The 22,602-nt window shown below is 53.0% G+C and overlaps 1 protein-coding gene across 1 annotated transcript; it reads right to left on the reverse strand.

The window, feature by feature from the left end:
• Positions 1-133: 133 nt before the first annotated feature.
• On the reverse strand, positions 134-22,482 carry ATP6V0D1 (ATPase H+ transporting V0 subunit d1). Its single transcript, XM_065733418.1, has 8 exons — positions 22,317-22,482; positions 16,929-17,100; positions 7,543-7,721; positions 5,199-5,278; positions 2,500-2,577; positions 1,811-1,987; positions 1,464-1,541; positions 134-1,041 (listed from the first exon to the last, which is right to left on the reverse strand). Exons 1-8 carry the CDS (start codon positions 22,444-22,446, stop codon positions 880-882), a joined length of 1,056 nt encoding a protein of 351 aa, XP_065589490.1. The 5' UTR covers positions 22,447-22,482; the 3' UTR covers positions 134-879.
• Positions 22,483-22,602: the final 120 nt, after the last annotated feature.

Raw genomic sequence — 22,602 nt, forward strand, 5'->3', positions numbered from 1 at the left:
GGTGGAGAGAGGAGGGGGGGGGTCACAGGAGAGCAGACACTCAGAGGTGAGTGCAGCACCAGGCGGGATGGAGCTGCTGCTGCAGGGAGCACGGGGCACGTGTCCCCCACCCCCTCCCCCACCCCCAGCAGGGCTCCAGCTCTGCCCCATAGAGCAATGCAACAGCTGGGGACACAGGGAGCTCCAAGCCGCAAGGGTTAGCAGGGAGGAAGGAGCTCAGCTGGCTTCCAGAGCCCTTCCAAGCTGCAGCAGCTGATAGAGGAGCTTTTGAGGACAGCAGCAGTGGTGTGAACGCTGCTGGAGCCGGAGGAGTGCTCACACACGTGCTCTGGCTCTGGCCTGGCGTTCCCACAGGCTCCGTCCCAGCTCCGGCTGCTCGGTCTCTCCCACAACAGGCTTTGCTACAGGGGGATGCAGGGATTACACAGCAGCACTGGCTACGCTACAAGTCACATTCAAACTAAACCTCACAGGGACGACACGGAGCAGGAAGCGTGCTCAGAGCCCTGACAGTGAGGACTGCTGGCCAGGGCAGAGCTGCCACGCTCCTTGCACTGCTGGGAGGCAGCGAGCCCCGGGCCAGCACCAGCTCTGCAAAGGGCAGTGCAGACAGCAGATGAGTACAGCAACACAGGTACTACAGGTACACAACAGGAGGCGTCCCCTCCCGCTGCACAGGGCCAAGCCTGTGCCACCAGCCCCCCTGGACCCCTCACTGCACACACAATCTAACTTCAGCTTGTGAATAATTGAACTAGCAACTGTACAGTTCCTCCCCCTGAGCCAGTTCAACACCCGTGGAGTCGAGGCAGGGGGTAACTTGGGAAGAGAGGCAAGGGTCTCTCCAGGCTCCAGGGGCAGGCCAGGAGCAGAGCAGGGTTAGAAGATGGGAATGTAGTTGTCGATCTTGGTCCTGTGCCTCTGGGCGATGCACTCTGCGATCCACACGATGTTGCGGCACTCCTGCTCCTTCAGCTTCACAAAGGCGTAGAAGACCCCGAAGTGGAATTGATTGAGGAAAGCCAGCTTGTTCAGCTTCACCTACGGGAGGACACAGCACCTGTCCACTGCTGCTGGACTGTCCTCCAACAGGAGCCAGCCCCAGGAAGGATGGAGCAGCACAGAGCCGCAGTGACTTCCCCAGAAGGCTCAGGGCTCGGACAGGAGGGCTCTGATGCTCACAGGGGGAATTTATACCCCACATGCACTAAGAACCCTCCTTTCCCACATAATTTCACTCTGCTTTTGCTCTTGGTGGGCCCTACACACAACAGCAGCCCTAAATCTGACACACACGCTCCTCTAAGCTTCTGGGTGACAATGAGCATTAAGCCCCATTCCCTCCTTGGAGGGCATTCTCTTTCTTCCCCCAAACTCTGTTCCTGCACAGCACTGACATTCTGGAGCTCTACAGACAGCACAGGCAGACTCACCTGCTGAGAAGCATCTCAGGGCTCACTCACCTCATGCTCAAAGAACCTGTCTTCAAGGGTCTTGTCTCCAGGGTTGCTGCCAGCCCCTTCAAACAGCAGCTTGTACTCCTGCAGGAAGATGTTACAGGAGGATACACCCACACTCCACTACCCTCCAAGCTTAGCAGCACTCCTGGGTCCCACACACCAGAAACAGCAACTGTGCTGGGGCAGCAGAGAGCCTGCCCTATGCACAGACATGAGCACCAGCCCCTGCTGCTTAAGCAGCATCAAACAGGCAGCCCCCTCCCCAGGCTGCTCATCCACAAACTCCCCCAGCCCCTGATTCACAGCAGAGCCTAGCACCCATCCCCATGCCCTCACCCCCAAGCACTCACAGGGTAGTAGTCGGCAACATTTTTGACTTGTTCATAGTCATCTGCTCTGGCCAACTGAGCCAGACCCTCGGGGTAGAGCTTGCCACAGTGTGGGAACAGCTTTGCTCGGTCCTCCTTGGACAGCTCCGTGCCAAAGGAATTGATGGTGATGATGAAGGCCCTCCGGTCAGCTTCAAACTGCAGGAGAAGAGAGAGTTTCACCTTGGATTACAGTGAGGTCAGCAGACACCGGTGCTGCTCTGAACAGAGCCACATCAGAGGGCAGCATGAGCAAGCCTGGCTTGCTGCCTGGGATGCACAGCTCTACATGTGCGGGCTCCCTGTACAGGCTCTAGCTGATGCCTGATGACTGCTGGGCTGAGGAAATCCCCACCTCAGGAACAAGCCAAAGCACGGAGCAGAGCTCCAGGAGTGATTTTCCCCCACTGGACTGCCCTCGAGCCCAGCAGCCAGCCTTGGCAAGCTGACTGGTCATGCGCAGAACAACACTGGTTGTTCTCCTGCTTGTTGGGTGGAGGTTGCAATCACGGGTCAGCACCTGGCCAGGATCAGGCAACCAAGCCTGCCCAAAGTCACATGCAGACAGTGTTCTCCTGGGTCAGGCCACATGGGGATGCTGAAGAGGATCACCCTTAGTGCTGGCGGACAGGCTGAGCACAGAGCAATGGGTGTCCCCATTCCAGGCCTACCTCCAGGATGGGGCACATGGCGTCTGCTGTGGTACCTCCCAGCGCCTTGCAGAACTTGTAGAAGGACTCCAGGTACGCCTGGAAGAGAGAGAGGGACGAGCATGTTTTCACTCTGCTTCATTTACCACTCACAGGGCCGTTCAGACAGCAAGCAGGGACGCTCCCAGACACTTCATAACACAGTGCAGGCACTCTCACCCCAAGTGAACTTGGATGCCAAGCCCACACAAGGGACAGTGCTTCCCCAGGAGCCGGAGACATGAAGAGCTGTGGTTTGGTTGGTTCAAGTGACTGGATGAGCTTAGGGCAGGCAGAACACCAGGCACCAACATTCGAGCCTATTTTGCTCCTTCGAGTGGTCTAACTCCAAAGCATCCGCTCGAGTCTCTCACATGGTTTCCTGACCCCGCTCTGGCCTCCACAAACATGCCAAGCCACACAACCAAAGCTGCAAGACCCAAGCTCAGAAAGGAGCGCTGTGTAAGCAGAGTCGAGAGATGAGACAGGACATCTGTGAAGGAAACCAGTCGTCCTCTGTAATTCTCTTCTCACACTGCAGCCGCTGGGTCTCCATCCCAAGTGGAGCACTGCAGAAAATATCAAGCTAGGCACAGCCATGCTGCCTCCAGGAAACGTAATCCTTTGTGGAGAGGTACCAGAATCCAGCTGGAGGATGACTGCATCTCCCAAGGGGAGCCGTGGATGCAGTGCAAGGCTAAAAGTGCTGCTCAGCGAAAAACTCGCTCAGAGGAAACCATCATGTGATAGAGCACCTCCCCAGACAGAGTGCTGCAGACAGAACTGTGGAAAGGGATGGAAAAACAACGATGCTGAGACACCACAAATCTCTGCCTTGTCACAAGATGGACCACACCCTCGGCCTCTGCTCTAGGAAAGCACCTGGATGGCTGCACTCTGTAAATACGGTGCAAAAGGAGACTGCAGGGCCAGCACTGAGCCTCAGAGACACGGCTGCCAGCAGGCTGGGAATCCTCTGTGCCACTGCTGCAGCACAGGGAAGTGCAGAGCATTGGCCTGCAGAGTTATCACAGAAAGAAGGGTGCAGACATGGAAGTCCTCTGGTGAGAGGACGGCCCTGCTGGGTGCCCTCCCTGGGGCCCCTCGCAGATGACAGCAATTTACAGGAAGCTCTCCAGAGTCCCGAATCCTGTATCCCTGAAATGGTGGTGTGCTTGCATTTAATAGTCCTTAATGGACTTTCACTTCCATGACGCAATTCAATTACCCTCTGCCTCCTGCTAGCCTTGTTTGCGTTCTGCATCCAGGCTGATGTGTGGCCTGTCCATCCTCGTTGCCTTGCTCAGTGTTACCAGCACGATTCACTCCTCTTCCAGCTGAGGAATCCCAAACCTTCCCTGGAGTTTCCCATATGGAAGCACCCAAACCTTCGCAGTATTCTTCTTAGCAGCTCCTCCTGTTCCGATCATGTTCTGAGAGGAGAGGAACTGGACCGTGGGAAGGAGCAGCACAAACACACTACAGGTGTAGGCAGCAGCACAGAAATGCTCGTGCAGTTCTCACTGTTAAGAACCAACCACCTGTGATACAAACACTCTCAGGTCGATCACAACCCAAGACTGAATGTAGCAGTAGCAGCAGGGAACGAGGAGACCCTCACAAGCAGGGTTGGCATCACCTCCTCGTGCCTCCCACGTATCGCTCTGCATTTATCCACGGTGATTTCTCTGCTGCATTTAAGCATCCAGCCACAAAGATCCTCCGGCAGGTTCCTATGGGCAGGCTGCCAGCAAAGGCCAGCAGTCAGCCAGCTGTGTCCCAGCACATCCACTAAAGATGGGAAAATGTGGAAGAAGTAGTGAAGATGATGACGCCTCCACCGCTGACCTCTCTCTGCTCTAAGAGCTGACCACTTAAACTTTAGCTTCTGCTCCCTGTCTTTAGGGCATTTCCATTCGAGACCCTCCCTGGGAGTTGACCATGAGTGAGAGCCAGTCCCAGTGCCCTGAGAGGAGGAACACTTCAGTCTGGGGGTAGCAAAAGCAGAACGCAAAGCATCCACCCACAGCAAAGAGAGAGTGAGGTCATGGCAGCTGCAACCCAGGGAGAAGGCACCCACCAGGCCTCCTGCTGCACTCACTCTGCTCCCTGCCTCCCCCAGCTCCATACAAGGGTGCAGGTATTTATGCGTGCCAGCATACCTCCCTCCATTACAACAAAAGATCAGTACATGCCAGAGGCCACACGCAGCTGGGCATGACACGTGCAGTGCCTTCTCCCCTCCCTTTGCCTTCTTCCCTTCATGCCTGACCTGCTCTCCACCTCTCCCAGCGGGCCAAGGCTTCCTTGGGAAGCAGAGGTCACACTGCCTGCTAGCTGGCTGTGACCAGTGCAAACAAGGCTGGCAGATACAATCTGCATCCCACCCTTAATCCAGAGAGCTGAGATGGAGCGATAGCCACAGCCTGCACATAAACACACGCTTTTTAGACTGCAAGCTCAAACCAGACAAGGCCAGCAGAGGAACTGACAGCTTCCTGTGCAGGCTCAGGATAAGGAGCACGTTTATTTTTGTATCTGCTCTAAGGGGGAATACCTTCTTCCCTTTATTTGAAGAAAGTCAGTCTCTCAGCTGGAGCTCCTGGTCAGACAGAGCTGTAGGCACTCTAGGAATGAACAGGGAAGCGAGCACCTCTTTCCCTTCCCAGAGTCTCAGTTACCTTATACAGCGTGTTTCGAATGATTTCGATGTTCATTTCGTCGAGGTCCTGTTCAGATATGCAGTCTTGAAAGAAAGCAGCTGAAAGAGAACCACGGACAGAGTTAGTCCTGCCCCCCAGACCCACCTGCAGCATGGCAAGCCCTCGACAAAAGCAGGCAGAAGCACAGGTTGTGCTGATCTGCCCTGGCCCTTCTCCTCAGTACCACCAAACTGCTGTAACTCAAATCTCAGGCTTTGCCATGGCTCCCCAGGCCACAGCCATTTTTTGGAGTACTCAACTCAACGTCCTTCCTCATCCCTGGAAGATTTTGTTGACCCCTCGAGTCCTACCACGTTGCCAACAGCTCATTCTCAGCAGAAGTTCTCATCTCCAGCCCCCAGCATCAGTGCCAGAGCAGCCCACATTTAAGAAAAACAAAACAGCAAACCAATCAACCCCAAACTGTTCCCAGATGCAGGCTCTCAGAATTGACAAGGTAGCTTCCAAATCGCCTGCTACAGCACGGCAGCAGTGAGACAGCAGCTGGCAAGTCCTGGTGTGCTTCTCCTTCCTCCTCCAGCACCTTATGTGGGTTAAGGTGATGTGGGGATATGGCAGCTCCTACAGCCTGGATGCTCAGAGGGGATCGAGAGAGCCCTGAGCAGGGGGTGACCCCACAGAGGCCTCTTTGCTACGCTGCAGCAGCATCAGAGGGTGATGCCACGTAGCTAGAGGAGCACTGCTCACTATGGCTGGCAGAAATGAAACCAGAGTGTGCCAGGACTGGTTTTGACTGCAGGGCTCGCTGGCTAGCCTGAGAGCAGCGGCTACTTCAGAGTAGCAAAGGAATGAGAACACAGCTATTTCAGTTCTTGGCCCTCCAATATCCCAAATTAGGCTAACAGCAAGACTTATTTTGCCCTGCTAACCTATGAAAGCCATTTGGGGTTAGGCATTCCTACCAAGCCACGTAGCTACTCAGGCACTGTTAGGAGATAGAGCTGCTGTTTCTTCGCGTGTGGTCACTGGAAGGAGTGCAAGTTAAACAACTGGAGCCTGCATGCTTGCTTGTTTAGGCAACACAGCTACTCCCCACGTCCTTCTGCTAAAGAAATGCCACACTGGATGGCACACAGGCTCAAGGGCACAGCCAGGGCAGAGGTCTGAAGGACCTGGACCAGCCAGGGCAGGAGCGGGCAAAGCTCGCTCAGGGACAAGTGCACGAAAGCAAAGACCCTCCTCTGCATCCTCCTCACCAGTGTAACAAGGCAAAGCTTTCAGGTCTCTGAGAGCTAATAATACCTCTGAAACACTTGGTTCTATCTTATTCCTGAGGTGGGAAGGTTCAAGCTTACCCCTGAGGAGGATGTTCTTCCCACTCACCACCCTTACAGCGGGCTCGGCTCAGCTGCAGGCATTCTCCTGCCTGGCAAGCCAAGCACACCACGCTCAGCTGGACTGGCACTGGCCTTGCTGCAGAAGCTCCTTCCTTCTCTGGACACTCAGAGGTGGCCAGACCTCTTCACACACGTTTTTCCTTCTTCGTTGGGCTCTATGTGGCAAGCCATTTTTCCATGACAACTACTCGATTCACCCCATTGCTACAGCAAACATTTGCACGAGCACTTTTAGTTCCAAAAATGACGACTACCATCAAAGATAAAATGATGATTTAAGTGTTTTGTTCTTTCTAGCAACTCCAAAAAGAGTGATTAATCACTGACTCAGGCGCAGCTCATTACCTTTGCCCACAGATGCTAAGTTAGAAGGTCTCCTGTGACTACCTCTCCTACTACAGCACAGACTCCCATGTGTTCTCCACAACCACTTCCTACACCTTTTATCTTTAAAGACCAGATCTGCCCGCCTGGCTGTTCGTAAAACTGTTTTTACAGTGTCACATGCCTCCTGGTCAAGGCTTGCAGCCTTGTGACAGTGCCTCGGTGCAGGATCCTGCTATCCAAACAGCTTACAAAGCTTTGGGATGATTTTTTTTTTGTTGCTGCCATCTGCATTTGGGAGGCTAGGATATAAAGATAGTTAATAGTTAGATAGTATAGATACTAGCTTGGATAGTACTATTAGTTAGATAGCATAGATAGTAGTAAGGATAGTAGAGATAAAAGCCTGATACAGAGCTAATTTTACCTGCCTCACAGCTAGGTATATCATGCATTAATTTCTAACAGTTATCTCCAAATATTGCCTTCAAGAAATTGCCCAGCGGTGCTGGAAAAATTGGCATAGGACAGGCACAGATGTGAGCTCAAGCCCAGCCACCACAGGCAGCACAGCCACAGCTGGGCATTACCCACTGCTTGGTCTTTTGGGGGTCTTCTGGGGGTAAGGGACTTCTGCTCACCCAGGGGGGTGTCCACCAGGATGGCATTGTAGAGCTCTGCGGGCGTCTGCGCAATGTTCACGGCTTCCATCTGCTCAAAGCTTCCCAGAGGGTGGCACTTGGGCACCAGTTCGGAGATGGAGCGCTGGTGCAGAGTCCCAGTGATCAGCAGGATGACGTTGTCAATCATGTAGCTGTAGCTGCAGGAGTGAAAGGGGAAGCCTGTCACAAAGAACACAACAGCAACCACCAGCACCCACCACCAGACCCTGTGAACAGCTCCAGGAAGGTGTACTCTTCCTACAGAGAACAAGTGAGCACTTCCTTAGTGCCAAGCCCAGGCTTATGCTACAGCTCGATGCATCACTCTGGCAGCCACTACTGACCGCTGAAGAGTATTAGATGGGAAGGGAAGTCTGAAGGCTTAGGGTCAAACCTGCTCCAAGCATGGCCAGCTCAGAGCTTCTCCAAGCTGAACTCTGAGTCATTTCCAATGACGTGCATCTCACAGCCTCCCTGGGGTTCTGCTCCATTGTGTCTGACCACACTCGCTACAAGAAGTCATTGCTTCTTACGATGGTATAATGCACCAACGGACAGGAGAAGAGTCACTGATGTCATCTATCAGAACTTCAGGAAGGCCTCAGGCACATCTCCCCAGCATCCTTCTCTCCAGACTGGAAAGATACAGCAGACTGATCAATGAATGAGGAACGGGTTGCAAGATACATCCAGAGAGGGGTCAGTGTTGAGGTGGTGTCCCTCGGGGCCACATCTTCATCAGTGAAATCAACAGTGGGATCAAGTGCACGCTCAGCAAGTTTGTGGATGACCTCGAGCTGTGCACCCAGGAGAACATCATCAGGTCCAACAGAGCCAAGTGCACAGCCTGCACCTGGGTCACAGCAACCCCCACTACCAGTGCAAGCTGTGGGATGTAAGGACGGAGCACAGCCCTGCTGAGAAGGACTTGAGAGTCCGGTGGGTGGCAGTTGGACATGAGCCACCAGTGTGCCCCCTGCATCCAAAGCAGTGCGGCCAGCAGTGCAGGAAGGGGATCTGCCCCTCTGCTCTGCGCTCTGAGATCTCACCTCCAGCACTGCACCCAGATGTGGGGTCCTCAGTGCAGGACAGACGTGGACGCTGCAGAGGGCAGAGCTGCTCCTAGAGGGAAGCTGTTCCCACTGCTCTCCAGTGAGAGATCAGGTCACCCTGCCAAAGTGCTCAAGGACCAGAGCAAAGAGGAATCTGCTGATAACCTGTCTCCAGCTCAGCTCTGGTGCCAACAGCACCACTCCAACCTCGCTAAGAGCGTGGAGAAAGGGTCACATTCCTGCAGTTCCGCTCCCTTCCAAAAACAATGGGGCTGGCAGCTTCAGCACAACCTTTATTTATATCCTTCCGGAACTACACACAACTATTTCCAGTCCCCAGATGCAGAGAAGGGGTAAAGACGATAAAGGAGCAGGTCATTTGGGGCTTCATGCCCCTGTGCTCTGACTGCTCCAACTCTAAAAGTTTAGCAGGCAGCAGGTGGGGAAAGTCCTGAAGAAGGCTGTCCCAAAACAGAGATGTCTGGGCCTCAGTTCTGACACTGGAAGAGGCTGTGAGTTTGAAGCAAGTGGGTGCTGAAGCACTGCAGCCAGCAAATCAGGGCTGGCAGGACAGCAAGGTGGTCAGACAGGACGGGGATGCTGCTGCTTGTTGCATCTCTGAGCTAACAGCCACACAGCTGCTGCCCTTGGAAGCCCAGGAAGGATAGGTGAGCAGAGTCAGCTAAAGGCAGACGTCTGCAGTTTTATTACATTTAGGGCTTTCAAGCTCTCAAACATACTCAAGGGGCAGGCCCACGAAAAAATCCACACCTTCATTCCTCAGACAGGTGCTGCCCCTTTCTCCGGGCAGCAGGTAATGCTCCTCCACCCACCAGCTCTGCAGAGAGCTGATTGCAGGGACGTTCAGTCTAAAACTACAGCAACCACACAGCTGTCAGGGTGCTGGGAAACCTCCTGCTGCCCTTCACTCTGCCAGGCCATTACCTGCCCTTCCATTTATGCAGCACTCACCATGGTTGCAATCTCCTGGCAGCAAGGAGGGCTCGTGGTAAGAATCAGGGGCAAGTTTTCCCTGCAGCCCTCAGGCAGACACGAGCATCTCACTGGCTCATTGGATCCACATTCAGAGCAGGATTACGCTCTGTGGGAGGCACAACCACGTGCAAAACAGGGAAATTTCACTTTTCAGTTTCCACTGCGGTGGTGTTGCAAGAGCTGCAGCAGGACAAAGATCTTCCAGTGGCTGCAAGGGCAGGCAGACACCGCACACCCACATCACCCTTCCTGATAGTGAGCTAAGGCTGAATCCCATCTCCTTCAAGCAAACCCAGACCACGCTGACTCAAACGCGGCCTCTGGTTCATCACAGTCATTCTGGCTTAGTCAGTCACAGCAATGAGGCAAGTCCTCCAGGCCAGGGCAGCTGGAAAAGCCTCTTTCCCATTTCTGGACGGGGCAACACTTGCCAGTTCCCAACAAGAACGCATCTGCTTTCAGTAGCACAGCTGTACTAAAACCAGAGGAGAGGTCCTGGCCACTCCAGCATTTCCGCCCAGGCCCAGGGGATTAGATTGATTACGGTGGCAGCAGTTTTCCTAGAACCTCCAACTCCTTGTTTAATAGAGCAGCCTTTGTCATCATCCACCCCATCTCCTATCAGGTTCTTACCAGCTTCATTACATTCCTGCCACGAGCTGTTATCTGCATCTGCAAAGGCTGGAGATCAGCCTGAGCTCCACGGGTAGTCACATCCTGCCTCGCTCTGCCTTTCTCTCGCTGCACCGAGGTGTGGTGTTACACCAGAAACTCACATTCACAGAACCGCAGCGCTGGCCGATTCCTAGAAGCATCAGTCATGTCTCAGGCTACAGCAGAATCTCTTCTTTGGAGACAGGAAGGAGTCATCAAGTTCAGAAGTCTTGCTGTCAGCTGGAGACGTTGGCTCGCAGCTTGGATGAGCACCTAGCAGAACCGAGGGCAGCAGCCATGCATACAGGTAACATAACGTGTGCTCTCCTCCTTTTGGATTTCCTTCGGTGCCACCACAGATAAGCAAGACATACAGGAAAGATCGGGATGGCTTTCCACCAAAGGAGTGCATAAAATGCATGAAAGCTCCTCACGTGGGACATTAACAGCCTGAAGGCACCAGGGCACAGCCCAGCAAGGCAGCTACCCCAAGGCAGACACAGCTTCTCCCTCCCCCACTTCCTAATCTAATCATAAAGAGCCATTGTCCTGCAGCAGATAGGTTGGTTTTTTATTGCTTTCTGCTCCAGGATACTAAAAAAGCAGTAAACAATACTGCAAGTGGTCAAAAAGCATGACTAATGAACCCAACACTGCATGACCTGCATTTCTCAGGGATCCTCTGAGAGCCCTGCCAAGCTGTGGTTTAACAGCTGCTCGCCGAGGGGTCATGAGGACAGCCCTCCAGTGCAGGAGGCAGCGAGCTGACGGTGGGGCAGGGCAGCTGGGGGGATTTTGCTCACACCAGTGTCCCCACTGCCAGGCCTCTCCCTCGAAGGAAGAAGCTGGGGATGCCGACCGCAGACCCCCTGCACTCAGGGCTGAAGACCTTAGCAAGGTGCTGGCGTGCAGAGCGCAGGGTTACCACTCTCTGAGCTCTGAAGGCAGGGAAAGCAATGCCTAGAGGAGCTGAAGCTGACACTGAGAGCAGTGCTGACAGCTGAGAGGCCGGCACCTGGAGCGCAGCCCGAGCATCACCACGAACTAACTGCCCTGCTGCAGAAAGGAAAAGGGACCTCACGAAGACCTCAATGCCTTGGCTGAGGCTCTGCTGGAGTAATAGACAGCAAATGAACTGAATTAATTAAATCCTCAAGTCCCATTTTCAGCTCAGACAACGACAATACTGCCTGAGGGCAGGAAGCGCTGCCTGCTGCACTGCACAACTCAGTGGGCAGTGCAGGGAGCAGGCAGCACGGGCTGCCTGAAGCATGCTGACCTCTCCCTGTCCTTCCTAGAGTCACACCAGCAAAGCCCCGTGGTCCCTTTGCAGAGAGAAAGCTGAGAACATCACGGTTCTGAGGGTGCTCAGCCACAAAGTGGGTGCTCTGCTAACGGGACCCACCCGCAGCAAGGAGATGTAACTGCAGCACCACACAGCCTTCCACGTCTGAGCATCCAGGAATGCTCTCAGCATTAGCCTATATTTAGCTCCGTGTGATTTTTACCATCTCTTGGGACACTGAGCTCAGTTTCCTCGCAGTTATCATCCAGCAACCTGTAAGCAGTCACACAGCTTTCACCGCATTAAAGCCTAATGAGCAAAAAAGGCCCTCCAGAAGCACTCCAGTTTTGAGGTTTTATGAACACACGTCATGCTCAAGATGCATGCCACCCCCCTTGAAACACCACGGATGTTTTGAATGCCGAGCAGACTCATGCAAGAGACTCTGGTTTCTTAAACCTGACGCCTTAAGCTTGACCTCAGGACTTGAGAAACGCTAGGCTGAGCTCTGGCACTGCGCTGTGCCGAGGGGACTTTAGCACTAATTACAGTTTAAGTGTTGACCAGAGACATCTAATCACACTGCTCACGCATCAACTTTGCAAAAGCCAAACAGAAAACAAAGGCTGCTAACAGCAGAAGACCTTGAGAATGGTTTCAATGAAGGAGCAAAGCACATCACGTGGATTCAGGAGCACCCAGTGAATGCTCATCCAGTTAGAAGCACCGTGTGCATGCAAGCTGCCTTCTGGAATAGCCACAGCCGTGCAAAAATCCACCAGGGGAGCGTGGATAACCCTGTAACACACTCCTTCCCCGTTCTGTTTTAATGCCCCTAGCAGACACGCTGTGCAGCTGCAGAGGGAGGGGTGCAGAGATGGAACACGAGGCAAGCACAAGAACAACCAGAGGGATTCAGCTGTAAGCACAGGGGCAGGGCTAAGGCCATGCCTGCCCCTGGAGGAAGCAAACCAGAGCGGAAGCGGTCACCCAGGGACGGCGTGTTGCCCCAGTCTGCCTGCGAGGGTCATCCTCAGGGCCACAGAGCTTCATTAGGAAGCAGTGTCCTTCTTAATTACGCCCGGAGCTTATCGCTACGTTTTGCTGCCTCTGATGAGAACGCCCTGCTAGCAGTAGGATCAGCAGCGTGACTCAGCATGCCTGCCTGGCACCGTGCTAACGCTTCCCAGGCCAAGAGGAGTACTGATCAGTCGAAGCAAGGTTCCAGTTTAAAGCAACTGGTGAAAGGAAATGTTCTCCAGGTGCTGCAGGGAATAAAGCACAGTGTGACACACAGTGAAATCTGCCTTGCAGAGCGTGCTGCCCTTTCCAAAGGGGACACCCACGGTCACGCTGTTTTGAAAGATGACTCCTGCAGCCACCACCGACCAACACAACCCAGTTATCTTTGCAGACATTGGTTCTGGGAAACGGGCACAAGCTCTGTATCCTTTGAGTAAGCATGGGAACAGATGCAGTTCCAATGCTAGCATCCAGAGGCCGCGAGCCTGCGATCGTTTCCAGACCATTAGCTCCATGCCCTCTCGTTTTGAATGTTGCACAATCTCTCCAAGAACTTGGCTTATCAGTTCAACTTTGCACTCTTTGCAAACAGGGAAGCTGTTTGTCAGGAACCTGTGCTTCTCTGCCAAAACCATCTCTGCCAGAAGAGGCTCATAAACCTTTTATTGCAGGATCCCCAGCTGCTACGGTAACTTTTGCTTCCTGATCTCACCATCACGAAGGTCTCGACAAATAAATAGCATCGTGCAGTTTTAACCACAGGAGCACTGGAAAAAGAAAGTTCACATTGCTGCACTGGCCCCAAATGGGCTGCCAACGTCTAACGCAAAGGGCTTGGAGTTACTTCTCCTGTAAGAAAGGGCTTCAAAAGGGCATAGTCATCTTTTGTAACCTCACGCAGCTATGCCAGGACACACGCTGCAGTGCATTTAGAACAAAGAGAGGCAGCTTCCTACACCCGAGGAGAGTACGAAGACTTGAGTCTTCAGCTCAAGAAGCAATTGAAACAGTTTGGCTCTAGAAAACCACTGCTGTAAGATTAAGTTTCAACTCAAAGTCATGCAGCAGAAACTAGCTCTATCCAGTACAGGGAGAGGCAGAGCAGGAAAGGGTCACGGAGAAGGAACTAGAGGGAAGTGTCAGCTACAAAAAGGCATGTGCAAGTGGAAAAGGTACACGAAGCCTCGTCAAAAACAGGTCCTGTGACCGCAGAAACATACCGACAGCCAAGTTCCCAGGAACATCCTCAGGGCAACCACGTTCTCAAGGTCTAGCAGACTGGGGAGGTAAAGACAAATGATGTCTGAGTCCATCCTCTGCAGACAGGTGTGATCACAGACCTGGAAGATGTGTTCAGACCCAGCTTCACCCCGGGCCTTGCTCCTATGTGGGCTCAGAGCTGGCACCAGCGGCCTAGCTGTGAGGCAGAGCCCTTCCCTGCCCAGCAGCTGCCAGGCCCTCAGGTGAGGCTGCTGTGAAACCAGGCTATCCCAAGCAGGGAAAGCCCTGTGGCAGTTAAGGGGAAAAAAAAACACTCCTCCCAGCTCCACTGGAAAAACCCTACAGCTGACAATCTGATCAGGCTACGGCTGGCTAGAGTTAGGAGTAATAGCACAAAGCACAGACAGGAGTCCTATCTAAAATGCATAGAGAAGCACTGGAAGGAAAGAGAGCCAAGACATGGCACACGGCAGGCTGGCACAAAGAACAAAGCCCTTACAGAAAGGCAGGGCAGCACATCACTGAGAAGAACCTAAAACCCACTTCCATCCCACAAGTCAATATGTGCTTGTTGAAATCAGGAAGTGGGTTCTGCTGTTTCAAGTACACTTAATACCTGTTTGCTGCTGCCCTACAGCATGCTGCTCCGTTCCCTCGGCCAAACAGACAATTATTTGTGCTGGTGCAAAGAAGCTAGCAGCCAGCTTGTGCCCATCAGTCAGACCCACTGTGGTCGGCTGAACAGCACAGGGAAGCAGCAGTCGTGCTGTGAGGAGCTGCACAGCAAGGCACAGGGCTAGCAGGTGTTTCACAGGGGCTGGGGCAGGCTCTGCTCTCCCTCACCACGACACTCGGCGGCATGAGACGCCACCACTTGAACAAACAAAAGGGAAATCAGCCAAGTGACAATGCACCACTTGCCACAGAAGAGATCCTGGACAGGACTGGGGCCAGGAAAGAATCACAGTGGTGCCAGGAGAGGAGCACACTGAGACAGAAACCAGCAACGGCAAGCAGTGCTGCAAACGAAGACCTCGCACTGAGGTTGCTGTGTAGCTGCATTCTTGGCTCAGTGTGCTTTTAAACACTCTCCTTTCCCCTATGCTCTGCAGGGAAGCCAGCTCTGCCCACCCTGAGGTGCCCTTTCTCAGCCCTGGCACTAGCACATGGGGCACAGAGGCAGCACAGGGCTGGAGTGCCACCTCCCGGCAAGCACAGGCAGCGCTGCCTCGGCTGCGAGGACAGCACACGGAAAAAGCACCTGCGTGTTTAAAAGGCAAAAGATCCCATCGTGTACACCCGTGTGGTCAGCCAGAGCAGCTCAAGTGACACCAGCTCATCCTAGGGTCACCCAAGTCAGGTGGTGACACAGTATCCCTGCCACATGCACGGGCACAACGTCCCCAGCACTGCCAGTTTTGGCTCAATACTCCTATGATGTTGCCCCTTCGAACGAAACAAGTGTGAGATGGAGGACAGCAGCCCAAGGAGGCACTGCCTACCTCTGAACTGAGCTGCTTGCCACTCCAGATGTGCATGGGATGTGCATGGGAAGATCTGTGCTGGCACTGCTACCTGAATACATCAGGATTATCAACAGAAGCCATCAAGACCTGCTAGGCAAAAACATCGGTACCCCACTCCTTGAGATTTCCTGCCCTCGTTCAGCTACGGTGACTTGTCTGAAGCAGCACTAGAAGTTACAAGGGTTTTCAGTATCTAAAGGGGCTCTAAGAGCACTGATGGAGCTGTGGGTGTCCCTGCTCACTGCAGGGAGTGGGAGCAGATGGACCTTAAGGTCCCTTCCAACTCAAACCATCCTACAACTATTTGAGCTCCTAAGAGACAGACAGCAACTCCCACCTTGGAGCAGCTGGAGCTGTTAACACACTCTGTTCCATCAACTCTGCAGACCACATGAGAACTCTCCATCACAGTGCACAGAACTGCAATGAAGTGCAACTGAGTGCTCGGACGCTGAGCACAGAATGCTCCAAGAGGGTGGAGACACTTCCTGTAGGGAGAGAGCTGCATTCTGCTTCCTCTGGGCAGCACTGAAGACAATGCCTTAAAAAAAAAAAATGAGTGCTGCGAGTAAAAAGAGATGAGAGCAAAGACAACCTGAGGAAGAAACATTCTGTACCAAATGGGAGCGATGCATTTAAGAAGAGATTATGCAGTAGGTGAGATATGCAGATAGCATCTCACAGAACCGTGTTACGCTCTAGACAGCTCATCAAAATGAGAGACAGAAGCAGAACAAGATGAAAGGTAAATCAAGCTGAGCGTGAACACCAGTTTTAAGGCTAAGTCATTCAAATGCTGCTAAGAACATTACACACGGTGACCTAGAAAGTGCTTCCACCACTGCCAGTGCTGCTGCCAGATGAGCCCCCTGCTGTGTCTTGCTGATGTGTTGCTCCTAGCTGGAGTTTTAGCACCAGGTGTGTAAGAAAAAGCTACACCTTAGAAACCACAAAAGGCTTAAAAAAATCGGGCAGCTTCAGCACAGCGACCCAGAAAATTACAGCTGTGAGGCACTGGGTTAGACTAAATGAGATGGTGGTACTGTCCAGACATGGCAAGGATACAACAGGAAGGATTTACAAGGCTGCTACGCTACTTCATCAGCTGACCCAGCTGGGGGACTGCACACACAACAGCCCAGTGTCTTTTCATGCACTGACAAAGGCTTCTGCAGCCCTGCTGCACTCTCCAGGCCCCCCCTTTCCTTAGTGGTTGGATCCCATTGAGCTAGCTGAGGAGATAGATCAGTGAAAGATTAACCCTAAATGAGAAAATTTGTTCCGTTTTGGTCAGCTCACCCCCCAAACCAGTTTATGGTGGGGTCAGATGCAGGGCTATGGTCAGCAGGGTGGGACAGCAGGATCCCTGCAGCCCAGATGAAGAGTCAGAAGTAGCACACAGCTGCTGTCATTCACACACTAGTGTTTTTGAAGAGAGTCACACCGGAAACCCTGGAAAATCAGCACTGGGGATGAGAGTAAATGCCTGGGTTAGCAGAGCCAGAGCCAGTTCTGCACTGTAGGCAGGTAAGTGCACAGAAAGTCAGTCTGAGAGCCCCCAAGCCTAGAAGGACGAGGTTTTAAGCCCTGTTCATGAGCTGTACTCACGTGATGAAGTCCAGAAAGCTTGCCAGGGGCTCGTACGCGTGGTTCCTCATGTGACGGAACTCCACCACCATCTTCTCCTTCAGCTTGTCATCGATGACGGAGACAGTGAGCGGGGAGGCTTCATTGGCCAGGAAGTTCCCATAGTCTGTGCTCTGGAGGTGCAGCTTCAAGTCTGGAAAAGAAAGCACAGTTCCACTCAACAGGGTTTGCACTGGGGATTCGGGGGCTTTGATGAGCGTGTCTAAGGAAGCTGATGCTCAGAGCTTCTATAGCCAAGAAGACACCTGCACCCAGCAAGCAGGGCTCCTCTGTTACTGCTGACTGAGAGGCAGGAGGCATTCAAAATGCTTTCAGAGCCAAAAAGAAGCAGGCAAAAACCTTGGGATCATAAGGCAGCCAGGTCGTGGCGTCATCAAGTGGATCCTACTAATTGCACAGGTGAAGAGAAGTCAGGCATTAAGAGGTAGAGAGGAGCTGAAGAAGAAACCCATTCTAACTCCACACAGCAGGCATTGCCAGCCCTGTCCAGGGAGGAACAAGGCCAGAAACCTTCTCCTCCCCTTACAAGCTGAAGAAAGCTTTGTTCCCCCAGTACCCTCACTAGGGGTCAGGTGCCCAACCATGCTGAGTTTCTGGACAAGCAACCACAATGTTGCTGGGCTCTGTCAGGACAAAAAGCCCTACTTGAGCCAAATGCAATTAAACATCTCTGTGGAAAAACTGAATCCTGAGCTGGGGAACGCCTCATAATCCCATCCCTCACAGCATTACTAGCTGCGCTGGTACATGATGTTCATCTCCCTTCAGCTTCACCTCCAAGGGCCAGCTAGGCAAGCATCCTCACCGAGACTCGAGGCCTTTATGGGGAAAGGAGAAGAGCTGGAAGAGTTTAGCCAAACCAGATGTGAACAAACGGTCCAGAGACAACAAACAGCAATCAGCAGAAAGAAAATAAATGAAGCTCTTCTCCCTGCTTTCTCGGATGCGAGTCCTCAGCACTGCAAGGGTGAGCATATATGCCACATGCTAAGAGATATGTACACACGATACGAGTCAGGCCTGGCTGAAGCAGCCTGCTCTTCTGACACCACATCCAGCTACAGGCAGAAGCTGGACAGCATTCCGGGCTCCAGGCTCCAAGCTGAGCTGTACTGCACAGCGTGACACTGGCTTCATCCACAGGGGCAGCAGGGTCAGACAGCTTTCAGGCAGACTTAAAATCTTCAGGGTATATCCAATGGGATCTAGCAAGACATTTCTGACCCAGTGCTTTTCAGCTAGGAGGACGTTACCACTGCTGAGTCTCACAGGAAACACATTGTGGTTACAGAGAGGGGAAAGAAAGGCCAGGCACTTAATAGCACTCCATTCTGTCATGTTTCTCAGCCGTTTCCAGGAGAGTTTTGTACTCCATTTACTTTCAATAAGGAATCCTGGATGCAGCAGAGAGCTCCTTGCCCAAAGACACGCACCATGGTTGAAGCAAAGCAGAAACTTCACCCAGATCTCTGCTCACCAGACACAGTTAACAGCTGTGCTTTATTCTACCAGACACTACAAACCTCTGAGATGGGAAAAAACACGGACTGGATAACTGTGACAGTGGAGTTTTCAATCTGTCCCCCATCACACAGTCAAACACCCCAAAACTGGATTATGCCCAAAGTCAGAACTCCCTCCAGCTCAGTTTGCACACGTGGAATTGTTACTGATGACAATCAGTAGCACTTTAAGTTCTGTCATCGCTCAGAGCCCTGATGAAAGCTGAGTCTGTGCAAACCTCACATGAATTTGTGTTGCAGCTATGGGGGAGCTTGGAGAGAAGGCAGTTACTGCATACCCTACCAGGTCTTATTCCGACAGGGACACTTCCACAGCACTCAGCTGTGACGTGCAGCTTCAGTGCCACCACCCCTGCAGCTCAGTTCCTACTTTCCAGGCTGCAAGAATCCACCTCGCTGCCTGCCTACCCGATGCTGGAGAGCGACCAGCAGTGGCTAATGGATGTGAAGAGGGCAGCTTGCTGCACGCTGGCTCTGCTCAGACAGTGCCATCACCCACAGCTCAGAGCAGACCCCCACAACTGCTTTCTGCCCGCTCAGCAAGGGGCTGCCTCCACACCACAGCTCAAGAGCCAGCACGAGGCGACGTAACTGGAATAGGGGCCGTGTTTATATAACACTTGGAAACAGCTTCAACAGAGAAGGCCAGCCACAAGCTACAGGAACTGACCTCCTCTGCATCCCTCAGCATCCAAGCGGACAGAACTTGTTTTCCAAAAACTGGACTGGATTTACAAAGCCTGACTCAAAGCATCCCCTGGTGCAAGCCTCAGGCTCTCCCGAAGCTCAGCCCCCAGCACAGCTCAGACTTGGCAGCAGCAGCAATTGTCTGAGATCCCCTCCACTGCGTGTCAGCAGCCCAGGGTTGGCTGCCGAGAGGCATGCATCCCTGTTCCAGCATTTCTCCCAGTGGTTCACGCACTTTGAGAACACACTGAACCAGCATTTGGCAAAGGAGCTCCTGAATTACCACGCTGATTTTGTTCTCTCCCCCATCAAGCCTGGTAAACTAAGGCCAGGTCACAGCTCCCAGAAAACTGTCCCGTGCAAGAGTACAACAGCAAGATGGAACCTCATCCTCTTCTTGCTGGGTATCCATCGCAGTAGTGCTCAAGATTGCCATGGCGTGTACTTCCAGCAGCCACCTCTCACCTCAGGCACTCCCAGTTCAATGCTGCATATACAGAAATTCAAATTTGCTTTGCCTCCTCCCAGGCCTGAGGTAGCAAAGTAACAGAGGGAAGGACTGTGGAGCAGCCTGCAGAGCAGCTCATCACCCACACCTCCTTCAGAAGGCTGCAGCTCTCTATGTTCCCCTCGTTGCTTCTGTTTATATAACCACTGCAGATGCTTCTGAAATGGATTCTCTGAAATCTGACTTGAGGAATGCCCAAAGACCATTCATTTTCTGCAGAATTTAAGACCTTTTCTGTGGTTGCACCACACCGGTAGCAGTGAGGTGCCACTTCTCTTCTGCTGCCAGCCAGCAAATTACACCACACCAAAACTGGACTCAGTGCAGTGACTTCTGCAGCCCTTTCCTCACCACTGCTCTACCTCTAGCTCTTCACCTTCTGTTGCAGAGCCCGCCAGCACCAAAGGGCAGCTGGCACAGGCTGCCCACAGAGGTGGTAGTGCCCCATCCCTGCAGACAGCCAAGGTCAGGCTGGAAGGGCTCTGAGCACTGATGGAGCTGTGGGTGTCCCTGTGCATTGCAGGGGAGTGGGACTAGATGACTTTTAAGGATCCCTCCCCACTGAAACGACTCTATGATTCCTACTGTTGTCAAACACCATCAACAGTTTAACATCCTGCAGAGCAGATACCAGACCTCTAAGAGGCAGCTTCTAGGAGCAGGAGACTGCACAGTACCCCTCTGACAGCAGGAATCTAGGTGAGTCATAAGCTTGGTTAGCCAAGGCAGATCCTGCTCAGCAGATCTGTGCCTGCACAAAGGAAGCAGAGGAAAACAGCTCCACGTCCTTCACTGACACCTTGTGTCAGAAGCAGGAATTGGTTGCAGCAAGCTCCAAAGGTACTGAGCAGAGGTACCCAGCACGCAGGGCCCTGCCTGAGAAACAGTCAAAGCATCAGGACTTCTGCTGCTGAAAGAAAGGATTAAACGTATTCCCGATTTCTAGAGAAAGCTTAAGCCCAAACAGCTGCTGTGCCCTCCCTCCAATTCTGGTCACATCTCCCAGCCCTTTCTAAAGCCAGCTCAGGAGCCTGCCTGATCACACTGAGCTATACGGCTCCCTAAGGCAGCAGCAAGCTGTCTCAGCAGGAAGCAAGAGTTTTAATCAGCTTACTTTGCTATCAGACAGTGAGAGCCACAAAGGATCACACAGAAAAGCATGATCTCCTCCATCCAGCAGCATCAAGCTGTCAGCTCACGTCCTAACACGGAGGAGCTGATTCTTCCCAAGGCAAGCACCAGGACAGCCTCAGCACTTTAGGATTTCCCCACAGCAGAAGTGACTGTTTGCTCCAGGACTGGGAGGACAGTCTGCAGAGCTGGTGTCACACCAAGAGAAGGTGGCGAAGGCAGAACAGGAAAGCAGATGAGAGTGCAGGAGTATTTTGTGCCTAGCTAATTATTTTGGCTACCAATAAACTGCCAGTACGTAGATTCAGTGCAGAGAGAATTCACATTAAAGCCTACAGAGCACAGAAAACTAGTAGTGAGTCAGGAAAATCAGAGCCACAAGGACAGAGGAGAGAAACTGTCTGACCACAGACCTAGATAAATGATCACGAGCTTTGAAGGAAAAGCCTTCTGCAGGAGCACATCAGGCAGGGATGCAGAAAGCCAAGTGGAGGAGGAGGGAGAAGAGCAGAGAACTCAGAATGACCTTAATGGCCTGAGTGAAGCCTGAGCACAGCAGCAGCCACCACAGAGCTGTCTGGAGGAGACAGTAAGGAAATAAGAGCAATGAAGTGGGAAGTCCAAATTGAGTCATTTCAAATGTAGAAAACACTGCTCCGAGGGAGAGTTAGGTTTACGCAATTTGGTTCAGGATGCAAAAAGGGGGGAGGGAGAAGAGAGAAGCTGTAAATTCAGAAAGATCACAAAGAGGAAGCAGCCTGCTGGGATAAAGTTCAGGGCTAGCTGAGACTGCTGACCAGCAGGGCAGCAGGAACACCTCCCAGGACCCTCTTCCAGGCCCTGGGCAGTCTGTTCTGCTGGAGCAACCAACCCACAATGGAGTTTGGAGCTGGATGAGCTTGAAGGTCCCTTCCAACCTCATCCATTCTGTGACTCTAATTATACTCCCACTGACCATCTCTCAGCAGCTTTTCCAATTCATCTCCACAATGAGCCTGTTTTGGCCTTTGTGATTTAGAGGAGGATTGCTGACCCGGGCTCCTGACACCTACAAGTGACAAACATTAAGTGTGGCAGTGGCACAGAGGAGCTGCTGTTGGGATGAGCTGACTGAGGGCAACAAGCGACACAAAACCACCCCAGCTTTGTACACACTCATCTGTAAAAAAGACAGCAGCTGAAGCAGGAGCAGCCCAAAGAAAGCAGGGGAAGGGAAGCTCCCCTCTGAGATTTCCAAGCACTGCAGTACTGCTTGGCTTGAACACAAGAAACACCTCCAAAGCTAGAAGCACACTGCCTGCAATCAGAAGCTAATCACACGCTTCAGGCAGGGATCAAACTATGCCAAACACCTCATCTCCGACCTCAACACAGCAAACCGGCTTCCCGGGCTGGAAACACACAGCAACGCCTCACATAAACCCCTCAGCCTCCACATCCCCCCCCTCCCCTCAGCCCTCGGTCGTGAAGGGGTGGGGGGTTCCTCCCGGCGGTGCTCACCCTCGAGGCTCTCGCACTGCACCAGGTTGACGTAGTCGCCCTGCCGCAGCACGCCCGCCTTGAAGCCGCGCACCAACCCCTCCAGGTAGCCGTTGTCCACGTTGAAGTAGAGCTCCGGGAAGCACGACATGATGGCGGCTGCTGGCGGACCGGCGGCGGCGCCTCACGTGACCCGGCGCTCACGTGACACAGCTGTCAGTGCCCCACTTCCGCTTCCGGCGGGCTCGGCGCGGGCGGGAAGGGCTGGGCGGTGTGTGGGGGAGGGGCCCTCCCCTCGGCCCTCCCC

The sequence above is a fragment of the Cyrtonyx montezumae genome, unplaced genomic scaffold (assembly GCF_038088225.1).
Source record: "Cyrtonyx montezumae isolate F1298 unplaced genomic scaffold, pur_monq_1.0 scaffold_17, whole genome shotgun sequence".
NCBI lineage: Eukaryota > Metazoa > Chordata > Aves > Galliformes > Odontophoridae > Cyrtonyx > Cyrtonyx montezumae.